This window comes from Manis pentadactyla, unplaced genomic scaffold (genome assembly GCF_030020395.1).
Source record: "Manis pentadactyla isolate mManPen7 unplaced genomic scaffold, mManPen7.hap1 scaffold_461, whole genome shotgun sequence".
Classification (NCBI taxonomy): domain Eukaryota; kingdom Metazoa; phylum Chordata; class Mammalia; order Pholidota; family Manidae; genus Manis; species Manis pentadactyla.
The window spans coordinates 23,955-43,654 of NW_026644845.1; the positions used below are offsets into that span (position 1 = coordinate 23,955).

Genomic DNA, 19,700 nt, shown 5'->3' on the forward strand with positions numbered 1-19,700 from the left:
GTTCTTGTGCCAGTACCAAACTGTCTTGATTACTGTGGCTTTGTAGTAGAGCTTTAAGTTAGTAAGCGAGATTCCCCCTGCTTTATTCTTCCTTCTCAGGATTGATTTGGCTATTCGAGGTCCTCTGTGGTTCCATATGAATTTTAGAACTGTTTGCTTAAGGTTCATGAAGAATGCTGTTGGTGTTTTGATAGGGATTCCATTGAATCTGTAGATTGCTTTAGGCAGCATGGCCATTTGGACAATATTAATTCTTCCAATCCAAGAGCATGTGATGTGTTTCCATATATTGGTATCTTTAATTTCTCTAATGAGTGTCTTGTAGTTTTCAGAGTATAGGTCTGTCACTTCCTTGGTTATGTTTATACCTAGGTATTTTATTCTTTTTATGCAATTGTGAATGGAATTGTTATCCTGATTTCTCTTTCTGTAATGTTATTTTTTTCTTGTACTCTCTTGGATTTAGCGTCTGCGTTGAGGTTACTAGGTCCACTTCTGATCTCTTCTGGTCACTCTTTGTATGTTACATCATTTTCCATCCTCTCAGGTTCAATCTATTTGAGTCTGTATGTAAACTGTATCTTTTGTGGATAATGTATAGTTGGGTCCTATACTCTCCACTTTGCAATTCTCTGTTTTTGATTGGAATGTTTAATCTTTGACATCTAAGAATTTCTGGTAAGCTGGAACTTCTCCCATTTTGCTACTTGTTTTCTATATGCTTTACAGATTTTTTGTCTCAATTGCTACTTTGCCATATTGTTTTGTGTTTAGTTGATTTTGTTTTTGAAATATTTAAACTACTATCTCATTTCCTTTTGTTTTGTTCTGTACCTATTTTCTTGGTGGTTACCTTGTAGATTATATTTAACACTCTATAGTTACAACTAATTTGAATTTATAACAATGTAAATTCAGTAGTACACAGAAACTCTGCTCTTTTACAGATGTGTTAACACCCCTTTCAGTTTTGATACCAGAAAATTGCACCTTTATTCACTGTGTCCCAAAAAATATAAACTAATAATTTTATGGAACATGATACCTACTTAAGTTCTATAGAAAAGAAAATGCAGATGTAGAAGCCAAAATTATGACAGTAGCTTTGAAATTAATAATTTGTAATGCATTTGCCTTTTCAATCATGTAGAAAGCAAAAACAGTAACAAACTGCTACCTCATTACTGGCTTTTATAACTGCCCTTGTATTTCCCTTGGTTGAGACTTTTGCTTTCTCATATGGTTTCCAGTTAGTATTAATATCCTTACATTTCACCCTGTGGGTCTCCCTGAGCATTTACTGCAGGGCAGCTCTGGTAGTAACTAAATTGCATATCTGCAAATGACTGTATTTCTCTTTCCCTTTTGAAGGACACTTTTGCCAGATACAAGATCCTCAGTTAACAGGTTTTTATTTTCCTTTTAGAGCTATGGAGACATGGGCCCACTGCTCTCTGGGCTCTGGAGTTTCTGATGAGAAATCTGGTTTGTATGAGTTGCTTCTTTTAATTTTTCAAGATTCAAACTTAGCCTTTTCAAGTTTGATGTTAGTGTTTTGTGTGATTCTCTGAGCCAATCTTGTATTTTGTGCTTTTGACATGTGTATATTTATGTCTTTCACCAACTTCGGATGTTCTCATTTCTCTCCTTTCTGGTTCTCTTGCAATGTTTATGTTGGTCCACTTCATGGTGTTATGCATGTCACTCAGGTCTTTTTTTTTTTTTTGGTATCATTGATCTACAATTACATGAGGAACATTGTTTACTAAACTACCCTGTCACCAAGTCCCCCCCACAAACCCCACTACAGTCACTGTCCATCAGTGTAGTAAGATGCTGCAGAATCACTACTTGTCTTCTCTGTTGCACAGCCCTCCCTGTGTCCCCTCCCCACATTATACATGCTAATCATAACACCCACTTTCTTTTCTCTCCCCTTATCCCTCCCTTCCCACCCATCCTCCCCAGTCCCTTTCCCTTTGGTAACTGTTAGTCCATTCTTGGGTTCTGTGATTCTGCTGCTATTTTGTTCCTTCAGTTTTTTCTTTGTTCTTATACTCCACAGATGAGTGAAATCATTTGGTATTTGTCTTTCTCCACCTGGCTTATTTCACTGAGCATAATACCCTCCAGTTCTGTCCATGTTGTTGCAAATGGTCGGATTTGTTTTCTTCTAATGGCTGAATAATATTCCATTGTGTATATATACCACATCTTCTTTATCCATTCATCTACTGATGGACACTTAGGTTGCTTCCATTCCTTGGCTATTGTAAATAGTGCTGCCATAATCATAGGGATGCACCTGCCTTTTTCAAACCGGACTGCTGCATTTTCTTAGGGTAAATTTCTTGGAGTGGAATTCCTGGGTCAATGGAATTTCTATTTTGAGCTTTTTGAGGAACCTCCATACTGCTTTCCACAGTGGTCGGTCTAGTTTACATTCCCACCAGCAGTGTAGGAGGGTTCCACTTTCTCCACAACCTCAGCCACATTTGTTGTTGTTTGTCTTTTGGATGGTGGCGATCCTTACTGGTGTTAGGTGATATCTCATTGTGGTTTTAATTTGCATTTGTCTGATAGCTAGCCATGTGGAGCATGTTTTCACGTGTCTGCTGACCATCTGAATTTCTCTTCAGGGTTTTTTACATTTCTTCAGTTTTCTCTTCCTGTTCCTCTGATTCATTCATTTCCATTATCTTAAATTCAAGTTCCTGAATTCTTTATTCTGTCTGCTCAAAATTGTCTTTGAATCCCTTTAGTGAATTTATTGCTGCAGCTAGTGTATTTTTAGCTGCAGATCTCCAATTTGTTTTTTATTTAGGTTTTCCATCTGTTTAATATTTCCATTTGGTCCATGCATATTCTTGACTTCCTTAACCTCCTTAGTTCTTTGAATTCTTTTAAGACAATTGCTCTAGAGTCCGTGTTGTACACCTGCCATCAGCTCTCTCACAGAAACAGACTTTTTCTTCTTTGAATGAGTCATACATTCCTGGTGCATTGTATGCCTCATAGTTGTTGTGGACAACTGACATTTGAATCTAACAATTTGTTATCTGTGGAAATCAATTCTCCCCCTTCACCAGGGCTTAGTGTTTTTGGTAATGCTTTTATTTTTGACTGTTGAAGGCTGTGTCTGTGACAAGGATGATCCTGAGTTGTAAATTTAAAATCTCCCTTTATTTTTCCGCCAGACCCTTTCCTTTGGCTGTGTGGTCACTGTCCAGTTTTCCTGTATATGGAATTCCTTTTGAATTTTCCAGTTTAATTAAAGCTCCTTAGGGGAAATGATAAAAATGAAGGAATAGAGGGTCTGGCCCTTGAAGTCTCCAGAAAATCTCTTCTGCTGGACAGGGAGGGTCTTCCAGCCAAAGGGGAGGAAAAACAATGACCACGTACACTCTGCTTGGGCCTATCTGGCCAGAAGCAGCAGTCCTCGTTCAGAGCCAAGATCCCTGAGACAAGGACTCATCCTTTCTTCACTGTACGGCTCCTGCAAGTTGTGTGCAAGCTGCTGCAGGAGTGCATGGCTGCGGCCCTGGGGCCGGGAGGCTGCCAGTGTGCAAAGAGCTGAAAGGGTTAGAAACTAACCCCAGGTTACCTTCCTAGGCTTTCCTTGGAAGTTGCAAGGCTTCAGTAGCCTCCAGAGTCCAAAATATTTGCATCATGCAGGTTCTGCCAGTCTACGTGGTATATCGTTGGGAGACAGATGCCAGTGGCTTCCCATTTTGTCATCTTTCCAGATTGTTATAATCAAGTTTTCTTCTTGTTCCCAGCAAATTATTCTTCTATTCTGTCTTTTTATTAAAGTATCATTGATATACAATATTATGATGCTTTCTATTACAAAAAACTGTGGCTCAAAATTCAGCCATATTGTTAAGTCCCCATGCCCTCCATTGTGTCAGTGTCCCTCAACATGGTAAAATGTTAGAGTCATTAGCTGTATTCTCCCTGCCATACTACCGACCCCATGGACAGCCTATATAATCGTTTTCTTTAACACAAAGCTTAAATTTAAAATTAAATCAGAAAAGAGTAATTTCATATATTTTTTCACATGTATAATGGTGTTTGTTTAAAATGAAAAATGAATAAAAAGGAATATGAAGGAGAAAAATGCAAAGGAAATTGAAAAACTACATTAACATATTTGTAGGCTTTGTGCACATTTTCAGCCTTCTTACACTAAAATTAAAATTACTTATTTGCCTCGATGCTTTCATCAGGATACCACTGAACCTGTAAAATATTCCTGAATGTTAAAGTATGTTGTAACATACTTTTTTAGTTTTGCTTTAAGCACAGAATTTTTTCAACGCATTTTTTAAAGTCTTCTGATGAATATATTTCTTGTAATGGTTTAATTCTGCTTTCTGTATTCTATGTCGTTAGATTTCCATTTTTAAATGCAAGTGTATTTGCCGTAAAGTATCTGGTGAGGACTTTTGAATTTTCATACTCATTTCAAAGAAAAGTGTATTAAATAAAGGTGTGTTGGTCTGTAAACACGATAATGCTTGGCTTAAAGCAAAAATAAAAAGTGATATTACAACATACAGGAATGAATTGAAATTAAGAGGGTAACGAACAAATTTCGTGGTATTTTGACAAACACAAAAAGGAAAACCAGTAAATTTAATTTCAAAGTAAGCTTGAAATCAAAGCAGATTCAAAGAAACTTTACTGAGAAAATAAACAAAGACATAAGCTTGCAGAGAGAGGACAAACTAAATCAATGATCAAGAAAACCCAAAAGTTTTCTGATTATAAAAACTTTTAAGGATGATCCCAACTTAATGACTGGAATATATCCTGTTTGGCCATGTCATGTAATTATTTTTATGTATTAATGGACATTAGGTACTAATACGAGTTTCTTGACTATGTTCATAAGATCTATTGGTCTGTTTTATTTTTAATGTCTTTCCCTTCTTTGGATAGTAACACTGTCCTCAGCGAATGGGTTAAGAAGTGTTCCCTGTGCTTCTATTTCCTAGAAGACATTGTAGAAAACTGGCATAATTTCTTCTTTGAATATTTTATAGATTTCACCAGTGAAACCATTTGAGCCCAGTGACTTCTCTTTCTGGAGGTTATTATTGATTCAATTTCCTTATTAGATATGATATTACTGATGTGACCTATTTCTTTTTGTATGAGCCTTCATAGGCTGGGGCTTTCAATCATTTCATGCATTTCTCCCAATTTATCAGATTTGTGGACAGTTCTACATGTTCTTTTATTATCGTTTTCATACCATGGGATCAATAGTGCTGGCTCATCATTTACTTTTTGATATTAGCAATTTGTCTTTTCTGTTAATTAACCTAATGATTCATCAATATCTTTGGTCTTTTCAATGCAACAGCTTTTGGTATCCTTCATTTCCTCTACTGGTCTCCCATTTTCAGTTTCTTTGATCTCTGGCCCAGTGTTCAGTTTCTTGTTCTGCTTGCTTAGTGTTTATACTGCTCTTACTTTTTAACTTTATGATAGATGGTTACATTAAAGAATTATTTTTTTCCATCCTTATGTGTGCATCACTGGTACAAATTTCTCTTTACAATGCTTTCAGTGCATTAGACAAATTGCAAGAAATTGTGTTTTCACTCATGCAGTTCAAAATACTTAAAAAATATTTTTCCCTGGGACCTCTCTTCAACCCGTGTCATGTAGAAGTGCATTTTTAAATTTACACGTATTTTGGTATATTGATTTACGTTTTTTACTGAGTACTAGTTTCATTTGATCCCACAGCAAACTTTTTATGATGCAGGCATTAGCTTCCGGCGGCCACCATAACTCATTACCACAGACTGGGGGGCTTGAACACCAGTGGAGTTCCTCACAGCTGTGGAGTCCAGAATTCCAGGACTAAGGTGTCAGCAGGGTTGATGTCTTCTGAGGTCCCTTTGGCTTGTGGGTGGCTGTGTTCTGCTGCCTTCACATGATCTCTCTGTGCCTATGTCATACTTCCTCATGTTTGTAAGGACGGCAAACTATTGGGTTAGGGCCCCACCTACTGACTTCATGCACACTTGATTACTTCCTTATACACCCTGTCTCCACATGTAGTCGCATTGAGTTACTGGGTTTCAGGATGTCAACATATGAAGTTGGGTTGGGGGGACACACAATTCAGCCTATATCCATGTCTCTTCTTTTAAACACATTGTGGTGGGTTTCACTGCACAGCATGGTGTCCACCTTGGTGAATATTTCATATGTTCATGAGAAAATGTGTATTCTGCTGCTGTGGGATCAAATATTCTGTAAATGTCAGATACAATCGTATCATAAGTGATTATCTACTCAGTTGAAATCTGTCCTAGTTTTCTGCCTTCTGCATATTTCAGTTACTGATAGAGTGCTGCTTAAGTGGCCACCTTACAGTAAGAATGTCTGTTTCTCTTTGCAGTCCTATCAGGTTTTGCTTCAGGTATTTTGAGGCTGTTAGGTGCACAGGAATTAAGGATTGTGGTTACTTCTTGGAGTGCTGATCCCCTTGTTACTATGCAATGCCTTTCTTTGTCAAGAATAATTTTCCTTGCTCTGAAATTGCCTTCCTTTAAAGTCAATGTAGCTTCTCCAGCTTTTGTTTATGGTAGCTATGATATACATTTTACCACTTATTTTACCTTATAGTGTGTATTTATATATAAATTATTTTCCAGACAATATGTGGCTCTTTACCTGGAAATGAATTGTTAGTTGGATTAGTATCTACCATAGATATAATTGTTTTGTATTCACTGCACTTTCTGTGTATTTTTTTCACTTCTGTGACTGACCTTTTTATGATTCCATGTTCTTTAAACAAATCAATGACACTTACTTTTTAAAATTTGCAGAGCTTCCAGTAGTTTATAAGCACATTAACAACTCACGCAGGACCTCTAAACAAACGTTGTACTGTCTCGTGGGCAGGTTAGAGACCTTATGACAGTGTATTCCCAATTCTCACTGTGTTCATTCATTATACTTATTCAAGAGCTATACATTATTGCTATTCTTATTTTGAAAACAAATCAGGATGTCCATTAAGAGAAATTGATTTCATTGTCAAAACTCATTTATGTAAAACTGATATTCTTATATATATCGTACATCCATATACATGTACATTTCTCATATGTATATAAATATATCATTTTTTTCACTGAGAAAGATTTAACACTTCCTACAAGTCTGGCCTAGTGACAAAATTTCCCACTTTTGTTGCCTGAGAGAGGCCTTCTTGTCCACTTCTCAATGAGCACCATGGGATACAGAATCCCAGGTTGGTTTCTTTCTTTCAATTTGTTAAATATTTCACTCCTCTCTTCTTGGTAGTATGATTTCTAGAGGGGTCCACCTTACCATTTTTTTGCTGGATGCTTAAAATTATGTTACCAGTGCTGCTCAAGTACAACCTCCATGAGATTGTATATTAATGATATGTTAATTTAAAAAATGATGTTAGGTATGACAGAACTGGAAGTAATCAGGCCTTTAGTGTGCGGTTTTATACTTATCTCAGTTGGGCTGTTAGTATTTGTTGTAGCTGCATGTCAGATGCGTCACTTCCTGCTTGTGTCCTCTCAGTCTCCCCTGGTGGGTTTTTCCCTAATAACTTGTTCTTAAATAGAGTCTCTGGGTTGTAATTTACTGCAACTATACTAGGCTCGATTGACGTGCTGGTCAAGTTTGGGGTAGAGTGTTTTTAAATCTTGTGACTAATTTCCATAAAGTGTACCCATGTCCCTGTAACTAATCAGTGAATCTTTGACATTTAGGAGGTATGGTTCACGTTCTTTAGCTTCTAGTAAAAAAGTGGTTGCCTGCACTTTATGTCCATGTTGAAATGAGCTCTTCCCAATGTTTTCAGGTATACTTGGGATCTGAAGCATCTCTTAGTGGCCCCCCCACTCCTGTGTGTGACAGGAGAGCGAGAGGGAGGAGGAGCAGGCCAACTCCCCTTCCTCCCAGTCAGAGGCTGATGTAGGTCTCAAGATCAGGACCGTGTTAGGTGGGTCAGTACGTGTGTGACATCTTTCAGAATAGTTACTTCTCCCCACGGCATATTTCAAAGTGGTTCCTTTATCTTTCCCCTGCTGGAAGCATGAGTTTTTCTCAGATCTTCACTTAGAATGTGACCATGCTGAAGGTAAACCTCATGAATTTGTGGTGATTCCTCCCAAAATGGCCACCAGGCATTGTCTTCTTTATTTCTCCCAGCTGGGAGGCAGATGGCAGGGGCGTAGTGTGCAAGGCCTGGTGCACGCAGGTCAGGCCGCATCGGCCCCTCTTCCTTCCTGAGAACATTTTCTAAGGAGGGCGTAGTCATGAATATGGGTCACACCACTGAGCTCCTTCTGAAGGACACAGGCCCGTTATGCTGTCTGACCAAGGAGGACGGGGTTTTCCTGGTTTCTGTGGGGATGGAATCCTAACTGCACTAAGAAGCTGACCTGAGTACAGCCCACTGTCCTGCACTTTGAATATTTTCACTTTTCCAACTCTGTCAAGACCCTGTGCTCCCTCACTCCCTCCTTTCCCTTTACAATGCCCGTCACCCCTAAGAAGCAATGAGATCTATACACACGCAGATACACTAACTGGCTCATGCAAATATGAACCCCAGAAGTCCCACCACCCGCCATCTGGAAGCCGGGTCTGAAAGCCTGAGACCTAGGGGAGCCGATGGCATGAGTCCCGGAGATCAGAAGGCCCACGTGAAGCTCTCTGGTGGACCTCAGCACCGAGGGCGCAGATGTCTGAAGGCAGGACAGGGTGGAAGTTGCAACTCCAGAAGAAAATTTCACACTTCACCTTTTTGTTTCATTTGGGCCAATGATGATGCCCACACAGCTGAGGACAATCTCCTCAGTTTACTGAGCCAAATACTCCACCCAGGGACAGCCTCCCAGAAACACCAGAATAATGTTAGCTCTCGGGGCACCCCTTAGTGTAGGGAACACAGTTAACCCCCAGTCACTGACTCCGTGTTGCACATGAACAGCCTTCTGCATCCCAGTGTCCTTCTGCAGTGTTTATGGAGGGCAGCAGGGAGCAGTGACTCATTAGTTCCTCATCTATACATTCAAGTGCCCAAGTCATTACACCCATCACAGCTATGCCTCCACGAGGGCATTCCCCAGGGGACGGCTTGGGAAACAATTTGAGCACCTACCTGTGCCCACATGCCAACCTGCTCTTCTGCCAGCCATGCAGGAAGCCAAATCCCAAGTCCCTATTTACCACCCATGTTGTCAGGCTGCTCTGGGTACCACTTCTGCGATGTCTCTCTGCAAAGAAGACATTGAGATGAATTTGAAGAAAACAAGGAGAGAGAGTGCCTGAGAACATGGAGAGAGGAGGCCGGCTGGGAGAGGGGACGCAACAGGAGTATTTGGTGGAAGTGTCATGGGCTGCTGGGTAACCTCAGGGAGGGTGTGTCAGCAACAGCCCTGCCCTTATCCCTGCGCTGTCATCACCGGCTCAGAGCTGCCCATGGGAAGCTCAGTCAGTCACAAGACCCAGTCTGCAGGAGAGACATTTCCCCAGGATCCCGGGTAAATCCCTCCCCTCCCCTGCTGTCTGCTTCTCAAACCTGGACGTTTTGTGTCAGAATCTGCCTTAAATACTTAGAACCACAGAGACTTAATTTTCATGGATGGGGAGCATCTCCAAGTTCACGTCTCAGTAGCCCTGCGGATCCCCTCGGCCTGCATGATGCAACTGTGAGCGCGGTCACGGGCTCAGCTGTAGCTTTGCACAGCAGCAGTTACTGGATGGGAACGGCTGACCACCATAGGCAGACCCTGAGGTGCGGACGGTCAGCCATCAACTAATGCTTTGGCCACACGCTGCACACAAGTGCTTCCCTGCTGAGTGGAACCTCTGACACCCACACGTGTGATTATGGCTCACTTTCCACTCCATGCAGCACACACGGTCCCTTTCCTCCATGTGTGCACTGGGGACTTGGCCACACTCCTTTCATACAAAAGGCTTCTCCCCTGAGTGTACCTTCTGATGTCTCTGGAGATTAGACTTACTCTGAAAACCTCGCCCACAATAACTACACACAAAAGGTTTCTCCCCTGAGGGTTTCCGCTGGTGGTAGATGAGGGTTTCCTTGTGGATAAAACCTACACCACACTCCCTGCACTCAAAAGGCTTCTCCCGAGTGCGTCCTCAGGTGGGAGGTAAGAGATGATCTCTTGAGAAAGCCTTTCCCACACTCCTTGCACACAAAAGGCTTCTCCCCTGAGTGTCTCCTCAGGTGGTAGGTAAGAGATGATCTCTTGAGAAAGCCTTTCCCACACTCCTTGCACACAAAAGGCTTCTCCCCTGAGTGTTTCCACTTGTGGGTTGTCAGGGATGATTTGAGGGCAAAGGCTTTCCCACACTCCTTGCACAGAAATGGCTTCTTCCCCGAGTGTCTCCAGTGGTGGGCGATAAGGGATTTTTTTCAGATAGAGGCTTTTCCACACTCTTTGCAAACAAAAGGCTTCTCCCCTGAGTGTACCTTCAGATGACATAGGAGATATGACTTAATGCTGAAATTTCGCCTACAGTACCTGCCCACAAAAGGCTTCACCCCCAAGTGTTTATTCTGATGGGTTTACGAGACTGGGCTTCCACCTGTAACTCTGCCCACAATACCTGCACACAAAGGGCTTCTCTCCTGAATGTGTACGCTGGTGGGAGGTCAGGGATGATTTATGGGAAAAGCTTCACCCACACTCCTTGCACACAAAAGGTTTCTCTCCTGAGTGTGTCCTTTCATGGGAGATCAGGCCTAATTTTTGGTTACAGGCATGCCCACACTCCTTGCACACAAAAGGCTTCCCCCTGAGTGTGTACTCCAATGGCGTATGAGGGCTGATTTTTGGGAAAATCCTTGCCCACACTCCTTGCACACAAAAGGCTTCTCCCAGGAGTGAGTCCTCTGATGGCACATCATGGTTGATTTACGGATAAAGCCTTTCCCACACTCCTTACACACAAAAGGCTTCTCCCCTGAGTGAGTCCTGTGGTGGCGCATCAGGGAAGATTTACAGATAAGGCCTTTCCCACACTCCTTGCACACAAAAGGCTTCTCCACTGAGTGAGTCCACTGGTGGCAAATCAGGGCTGATTTACGGGTAAAGCCTTTCTCACACTCCTTGCACACAAAAGGCTTCTCCCCTGAGTGAGTCCTCTTGTGGTGCATCAGGTGTGATTTATGGGTAAAGCCTTTCCCACACTCCTGGCACACAAAAGGCTTCTCCCCTGAGTGAGTCCTCTTGTGGCGCATCAGGTATGATTTATGGGTAAAGCCTTTCCCACACTCCTGGCACACAAAAAGCTTCTCCCCTGAGTGAGTCCTCTGGTGGCGCATCAGGTGTGATTTACGGGTAAAGCCTTTCCCACACTCCTGGCACACAAAAGGCTTCTCCCCTGAGTGAGTCCTCTGGTGGTGCATCAGGTGTGATTTATGGGTAAAGCCTTTTCCACACTCCTTGCACACAAAAGGCTTCTCCCCTGAGTGTGACCACTGGTGGGCAACTAGGCTTGATTTTTGGGTAAAGCCTTTCCCACACTCCTTGCACACAAAAGGCTTCTCTCCTGAGTGTTTATACTGGTGGCAGGTCAGCTGTTTTTTATGGGAAAAGCGTTTGCCACACTCATTGCACACAAAAGGCTTCTCCCCTGAGTGTGTCCGCCAATGACTATTGAGGTTTGATTTATGTGAAAATCCTTGGCCGCACTCCTTACACACAAAAGGCTTCTCCCCTGAGTGTGACCACTGGTGGGCGACTAGGCTTGATTTTTGGGTAAAGCCTTTCCCACACTCCTTGCACACAAAAGGCTTCTCTCCTGAGTGTTTATACTGGTGGCAGGTCAGCTGTTTTTTATGGGAAAAGCGTTTGCCACACTCATTGCACACAAAAGGCTTCTCCCCAGAGTGTGTCCGCCAATGACTATTGAGGTTTGATTTTTGTGAAAATCCTTGCCCGCACTCCTTGCACACAAAAGGCTTCTCCCCTGAGTGTGACCACTGGTGGGCGACTAGGCTTGATTTTTGGGTAAAGCCTTTCCCACACTCCTTGCACACAAAAGGCTTCTCTTCTGAGTGTTTATACTGGTGGCGGGTCAGGTGCTTTTTATGGGAAAAGCATTTGCCACACTCATTGCACACAAAAGGCTTCTCCCCTGAGTGTGTCAGCCAATGACTATTGAGGTTTGATTTTCTTGAAAATCCTTGCCCGCACTCCTTGCACACAAAAGGCTTCTCCTCTGTGTGTGACCACTGGTGGGCGACTAGGTTTGCTTTTTGGGTAAAGCCTTTCCCACACTCCTTGCACACAAAAGGCTTCTCTCCTGAGTGTTTATACTGGTGGCAGGTCAGCTGTTTTTTATGGGAAAAGCATTTGCCACACTCATTGCACACAAAAGGCTTCTCCCCTGAGTGTGTCCGCCAATGACTATTGAGGTTTGATTTTTGTGAAAATCCTTGGCCGCACTCCTTGCACACAAAAGGCTTTTCCCCTGAGTGTGTCCTCTGGTATGTTATGAGGTTTGACTTACTGCTGAAGTCTGGCCCACCCTCCCTGCACATATATGGAATCTCTCCAGGGTGAATCTTCAGGTGCAAGAAGAGTTCTGACTTATCACTAAAGTCCTGTCCACTCTCCCTGTATGTTAAAAGATTCTGTCCATGATGTGCTTTTCTGTGATCAAGGAGCTTTGTCTTCTGATTAAAGTGTTGCCCACACTCTGCATATCTGAATTCTCCCCATCCTGAATTTTCTATTACTTTCAAAACTTTAGCTGTTTCTTTAGGATTTCCCCTCTGGGCTTGGCTGCCCTCTATTTCCACCACTGAGTTCCTTTGCCCCAGACTTACTGCCTGGGTGGGGTGTGGGCTGGAAGTTATCCCAGACATCAGACTCCCCCTCCTCAACAAGGTCTGGGAGTTTTCTTCTCTCTCTTGACCTGCTCCCCTATCACTCTGGTCACTCTGATGAGAGAGTTCTTCTTGCTCTTGTTCCTGGTGATCTTGATTCCTCAGCTGTGGGTAATCTGTTGCACAAACACCTGCAGACATCTGAGCAGAATGGTCGTGAATCGTGTGCCTCAAGAGGATGTGGTGAGCGGAGGTCAGTGGGCAGCAGGGACAGAGATGCATTTCTGGCTTTGCTTCTGCTAAAGAGAAAAAGTGCCCCATCAGGATGGTCACAGGCGAGGCAGCCTGCGCCACCACACAAGACAACTGCCACCACCTCCCATGAGGGTTCCCCTCCCAGGCCCTGCTCTTCCATCTAGTTGGAAGCTGCTATCTTCTCGTGGAGAGAGGAATGTACACACTAGCGAAGGATTATCTTCAGTCTGTTATCTAACTTCAGGTAGAGCATCATCTAAGTTACAAATGCTACTGAGCCTCAGGAGGGAGATCTTCCTGTGTGTGACAACACGGATGGCCCCGAGGTCATCATGCTGAGTCACGGAAGACAGACAAATCCCGCACGACAGCACCTGTATGTGGGATCTGAGAAACAGAAACAGAAACAGACGGACAGGCAAGGAATCTGAAGGACACCAAGGGTGGGGGCGGGGCTGGGCACAGGCAAAACAGGGTGAGGGGATGAAGCTGAGCAAACTTCCAGCTGAACATAACTAAGTCACGGGAAGTAGTGTACAGCACAGGGAAGATGATGTAATTAATTTGTGAGGTCATACATGGCAACTAGTATCAGCATGGGGATCATTTTCTAAAGCATAAAAATAACCAGTCACTGTGGACTGAAATGAATCACACCTGAAAATAATGGGATGTCGTACGTCAATGACACCTCAGCAAAAACTGTATCAGATGTCACCTATGGTGTAAACACACGAGAGGCTCCCCAACACATGGACCACATCTTTGCACGGATTGCTGGGCCCTGTACCCTTCCTGCTCGAAACTCAGTTTCTTCCACGTTTGAGTCCCCCACTCCAGCTGACACTGACGGAGGTTTTTCTGTTCTTTGGACAAAGCTCCTTCCTGACTGGGTAGAAGGAACACCAAATACACACATATAAATCTGCTTGGCTTCGTGGTTTTCTTGGTCTGGGTCCTGCTCAAAGGTGACGTGGTCAGAGAGGCCTCTGCTGTCCGTCCTGTGTGACCACGTCACCCACTCCCAGCCCACTGTCCCAACGCCACCTCCACGTGCTTCTCTGGGAGCAGTGCCTTCACAGCACTTGTTTCCTGAAATCACAGAGGCGGTTAGGGTGCTGTTCCTGTGCCAAAAAACCACTGCAGGTAAGCGAGAGGGAGGGGGGATTGGATGGGCTCCTTCAGTGCTGTATTCCCAGGCTGAGAACAGAGGTTGGCATGGAATAAAAGGCCAAATGACGATTCATGAATGAGTATGTTCTATGAATAACCACATGCAAATACTTTGATGTTTTAAAGGTGAGCAATTAAGAAGACTGACAAGAGTTTCCTTTGCTGAGAAAGGTGGGAAATATTTCAGAAGACTTGGTTTTTATTCTGCAAGCTGCTCACCATTAAGTGCCAATGTGAGAAAATAATATATACACACACAAAATGAATACAAAAACCACCTGTAGAAAGGAAATATTTACATTGGCTATTGTGGCTACAAGAAAACAAAACATTCATGTTCAGAAGGAAAATCTGCAGTAAAAGGAGAAACTCCACTTTGACTGAATGCACTCCTGGTGCTTTTGGCCATCGGTGTGCAGACGGTCCCAGGGGATCACCTGGCACCTCTCAAACGTGTGACTTTCTGAGTATTTACATGTCACCCGAGGGCTTCCAATTACTCTCAGTGGCTTCTGACCATTCAGAGGATACAGCGCTAGCTGCATCTACGAACCCTGAGAAGTAAGAGTGTCCGGGCTGGCAGCCTGAGTTCTGTACCACCTGGGACACCCCAAGTTCCTGAGCCCACCGTGCTGGTTTCAAGCCCCTGCAAGGGCCCTTGTCAACACTAACAGGCCTGACATGGACTTGCTTTTGTAAGAATTCTGTGGTCAAAATATGAACACTGGGGTCATGTTTCAACACTCACACTCTGAGAAGCTGGTGGCAGAAAGAACCACTCTCCTTAAAATTCACTGACAGATAAATCAATGAGCAACTGCTTTGGGGTGGGAAAGGAGTTGTTATGTCCAGGAAAATACAGAGCAAGGAAAGAGAAAGACGGCCGAAGTCTGAATGAACTCCCAACATGCAGACCACATGGAACGGGCAAGTCAACAATGCGTTGGTGTTGGCACAGAAGGCCTGGTACAATTCCACTCACATCAAGGTCCAGAAGCGGCCAAGTGCTGCCCACTGGGCAGAACCACAGCAGTGGAGGCCTTGGGGGATGGAGAGGTGGGGAAAGGACTGGGAAGGGGCCTGTGGAGATGGGCTGGGGAAGAGCAGGGCTCAGCGCACCCAGATGCATGCACGTGAGAACACACGGCCTGTCACTGCAGGTCTGCACATATCATGGTATTCGGACTCTACCTACAAAGACCCGCACGGAAACATCTGAATATTGGTTAAATGGACTTCCATGCAGTAAGGCTCATGAGTTAGAGGAAATGGTGTGTGAAACTCCCTTTGACAGCACCAGACATAAAATGGGATCTTGGACAAAAGAGGAAGGCACAGATGGGGAAATATGTCATCAAGAATATACAGCAAAATGCTAGGTGTTGAATACAACAAATAAAAATTTCAGAAGCTTGGCTCAAAGTATTGTGGGATATAGACTTAAAAGACACATGGGGAGAGATTAAAGATGGCAGCATAAGAAGTGAGACAGAGAATCCCTCCAAGAAACCACATATAATATGAAAATATAGTTGATACAACTAATCCAAAAAGAGCAACAGGAAAGAAGACTGGGCCAGGCTGCATACACCTGGGAACAGAGCAGACCTCACTAAACAGGGTGATGTACCAAAGCCCTGATCCAACGGGACTCAATCCCGTCCCTGAACCCAGCTGAGAGGAGGAAGAGAAACAGAGTGGGGAGGGGGTGGAGCCTGAGGCTGCTAAACACGCAGCCCTGGAGATCTGCTTTGGGAGCACAATCCCTCTCAAAATAACAACAGCATTCTTCAACGAACTAGACCAAATAATTCTAAAATTCATATGGAACCACAAAAGACCCAGAATAGCCAAAGCAATATGATAAAGGAGCAATGGATATACAGAGGGGAAATGAAAGCCTCTTGAACTAGTATTGGCAACACTGGACAGCTACATGCAAGAGAATGAAAATGGATTATTTTCTAACCCTGTACACAAAACGAAACTCAAAATGTATCAAAGATCTGAATCTAAGTCATGAAACCATTAAAGTATTAGAAAAAGATGCAGGCAAAACTCTCCTGAATATAAACATGAGCAACTTTTAATGGAATGCATCTCCTCGGGCAACGGAAACCAAAGCAAAAATGAACAAATGGGACCCCATCAAGCTAAAAACCTTGCACAGCAAAGGACACCATCAGCAGAACAAACAGGAATCCAACAGTATGGGTCAATGTAGTCATAAGTGACAGATCCGATAAAGGACTGAGATCCAAAATATATAGAGAGCTCACACACCTCAACAAACAAAAAGCAAATAATCCAATTAAAAAAATGGGCACAGGAGTTGAATAGACAGTTCTCTAAAGAAGAAAGTAATATGGCCAACAGACACACAAAAAGATGCTCCACATCGCTAATCATCAGAGAAATGCAAATTGAAACCACAATGAGATATCACCTCACATCAGTAAGGATGGCCACCAGAGAAGAGACAATGAACAACAAACACTGGCAAGGATGCGGAGAAAGGGGAACCCTCCTAGACTGCTGGTAGGAATATAAACTAGTTCAACCATTGTGGAAAGCAGTATGGAGGTTCCTCAAAAAACTAAAAATAGAAATACCATGTGACTCAGGAATTCCATTCCTAGGAATTCACACCAAGAAAACAACCTCTCACATTCAAAAAGACATATGCACCCCTATGTTTATCGCAGCACTACTTACAATAGACAAGATATGGAAGCAACCTAAGTGTCTATCAGCAGATGAATGGATAAAGATGTGGTATGTATACAGAATGGAATACTACTCAGCCATAGGAAAGAAAGGAACCCTACCATTTGCAACCACATGGATGGAGTTGGAGAGTATAATGCTCAGTGAAATAAGCCAGGCAGGGAAAGGAAAATACCAAATGATCTCCCTCATTTGTGGAGTATAATAACAAAGCAAAACTTACGGAACAAAATAGACTCACAGATGCTAAGATGGGACTAATGGATACCAAAGGGGAGCGGTGGGGGAGCGCAGGTAGGGAGGGATGGAGAAGTGGATTGTGCAGCATAATGATTAGTGAACACACTATGTGTGGGGTCACGGGGAAGACAGTGTAGCACAGAGACCAGTAGGGACTCTGGCATCTTAGTACACTGATGGACAGTGACTGCAATGCGGTGTTCGGGGGAACTTGATAATAAGGGTGAATGTTGTAACCACATTGTCATTCTTGTGAAACATTCGTAAGAGTCTCTATCAATTGATACCTGAACAAAAAATAAAAATAAATAACAGACACACGATACAAAAACATGTTAAATAATTAATGCTATCAAAAAGTAATCTAATGAACCGTACTATTAATATCAGTATAGAGTAAGTGTTACTAGATTCTGGAGATGAAAGGATAGGAAGACCATGACTTGCTTCAAAATAATCGAGCTGTGGGAGAAGAGGGTGAGAGTGGGAGGAGGCAGGACTGCCCCCAAGAGAGTGGAGCTGGGAGACAGGCCCACAGAGCTCATCAGATCAGGGCGATTTCAAGTCAGGTTGCCTGTACACAAAGAACATGGCACTAACAAACTGACCATGATCACACAGGGACAGATGGATTCATTGGGGAGAAATACAATAGATGTCATGCAATAGAAGACTTAAAATTCGTCTCTCAAATACTGTACGGACAGTACAAAATGACAGACTCATGCCAAAAAAATTGGTAAAGACATATGAGAAGTGACAACAATCTACAGAATGTGTTCACGGCCGAGGCACAGTGAGGATTCCTACAGCAGGACACAAGGAGACTTCCAAGCACATGGTAATGGCAGCCATGTCAACGTGAGTCGGCTACCACGCTCCCCAAGAAGGGCCTAGGGACCAGTTAGGACAGATGAAGACTAAAAAAACACCTTCAGCATGACCAGAAGATACCCCACAAATTTACACTTGTCCACAGGCAAGGAAGGGGTATTAGCTCTCTGTAGAATCTCCCGTGATCCCACCATAAGGGCCTGGGGGAGGGAGGTCCAGAAAGGACTGGGCACACAGAGGACTGGAACAGGGGACCCAAAGGGGAACCCCCATTGCTGCAAGACAGCAAGTCCAGGTGACAGGTGAAAGAAAGAACCGTGACAAGCAGTCCCCATGGCACCCACTCTAGACAGCAGCTACCCGAAGGCAGTGACTCAGGGTCACAAGAGGGAAAAGGAAGGAGAAGTGGCCCCAGAGACAACGGTGGCAAGAAGAAGAGGTGGAAGATGGGACACACGGGGCCCTGAAGGACACAAACACAGAGAAGACACCCCACTGCTGCCTCACAGAGGCGGGTCAGCAAGGCCACAGAGGGAAAGCCTACTGGGGAGAAGGTGGGCTTCCTGCAGTCGGAAGGTATCACGGCACCCAGGATACCCCTCACTCATCCAAGATGATGGTGTGGGAGGGAGGCAGGGCCAGGCAGCCCCAGCAGCCGTGGTGCAGGAGGACAGCTTCCGGCCAGGGTCTCTGAGCAGCCGCCCCAGCCCCGCAAGGCCGAAGGCCAGTGTCCACCCGGAGGCTCCCCTCACCTGCACAGCGGACTGGCCGGTGTCTCCTCTCTTCCCTCCAGGGCTCTTCCCCTCGCTCCAGCCACGTGATGAGGTCTGGTTTGGAACAGGGAATTCCTGCTTAGCGGGAAAAAGGAGGAGGTCAGTTTTGGTTATAGGCCAGAGACACTATGTACTGGTGCCAGACTGGGTGGGGAAGGCCGTGGGGGTGGGATGGAGCTGGGCCCCATGCATTCCAGGCTGTGTGGTTGCTGGCAGGCCTGGGATCCCGCACTCCCAGAGGCACACAGCCCCCGCCCATCCCCAGGGGAGCAGGAAGCGGAGCACCCACATCTCAGTGGGACCCCAGGGAGAGTAAGATTCAAAGGGGACAAAACAGCCCTGAGGGGAGACCCCGCTCACCCAGCGACTCCAGGTGGCTGAAGTTCTCCAGCATCACGTGTCTGTACAGGGTCCTCTGCGCAGGGCTCAGCAGCTTCCACTCCTTCTGCGTGAAATCCACAGCCACATCCTCAAACGTCACCAGAGCCTGCAACACAAACCCAGGCCTGCTCACCGGGAGGCTGCGAGCCACAGCCTGGCCATGTGTGGGCACGGGGTCTGCATCGTCCCCCAGCTTTGCAAGCGACCACCGGGTGCCAGACCTTCCACACTGCAGGCGGTGGTTACCAGGGGCAGCCTGAGACGGACAGTACGTCTGCCCTCCTCCCCAGCCCGAGGACCTGCCTCATCCCGCAGGGGCTGATCAGGTAGGTCACCTCCCCTGGACGGCTGCTGCCTTGGCCCTGTACCAAGGAGGCAGCCACCAGGCAAGTGAAGGGATGGGTCCGTCCTGTGATGGCAAAGATGGGACATCT

General features: G+C 44.5%; 1 protein-coding gene across 9 annotated transcripts in view; it reads right to left on the minus strand.

The window, feature by feature from the left end:
- LOC118930300 (zinc finger protein 169-like) overlaps window positions 1–19,700 on the minus strand; it is a 43,932-nt gene that overhangs the window by 8,588 nt on the left and 15,644 nt on the right. The window contains exons 3-7 of one of the 9 annotated variants that reach the window (XR_008995614.1): window positions 19,246–19,372; window positions 18,865–18,960; window positions 12,884–13,182; window positions 9,179–9,293; window positions 8,658–8,791 (exon numbers count right to left, since the gene is read on the minus strand). Coding sequence is in view for 6 of the 9 variants with exons in the window: in XM_057496789.1 (XP_057352772.1) it covers window positions 9,258–9,293; window positions 12,884–13,182; window positions 18,865–18,960; window positions 19,246–19,372 (558 nt within the window). In the remaining 3 variants the exon portion in view is untranslated. Of the gene's footprint in view, window positions 1–1,938; window positions 8,792–9,018; window positions 9,294–10,656; window positions 13,526–14,594; window positions 14,866–18,864; window positions 18,961–19,245; window positions 19,373–19,700 lie in introns of those variants that run through there. The other 8 variants (XR_008995615.1, XM_057496791.1, XM_057496792.1 and 5 more) reach the window with 8 other exon arrangements.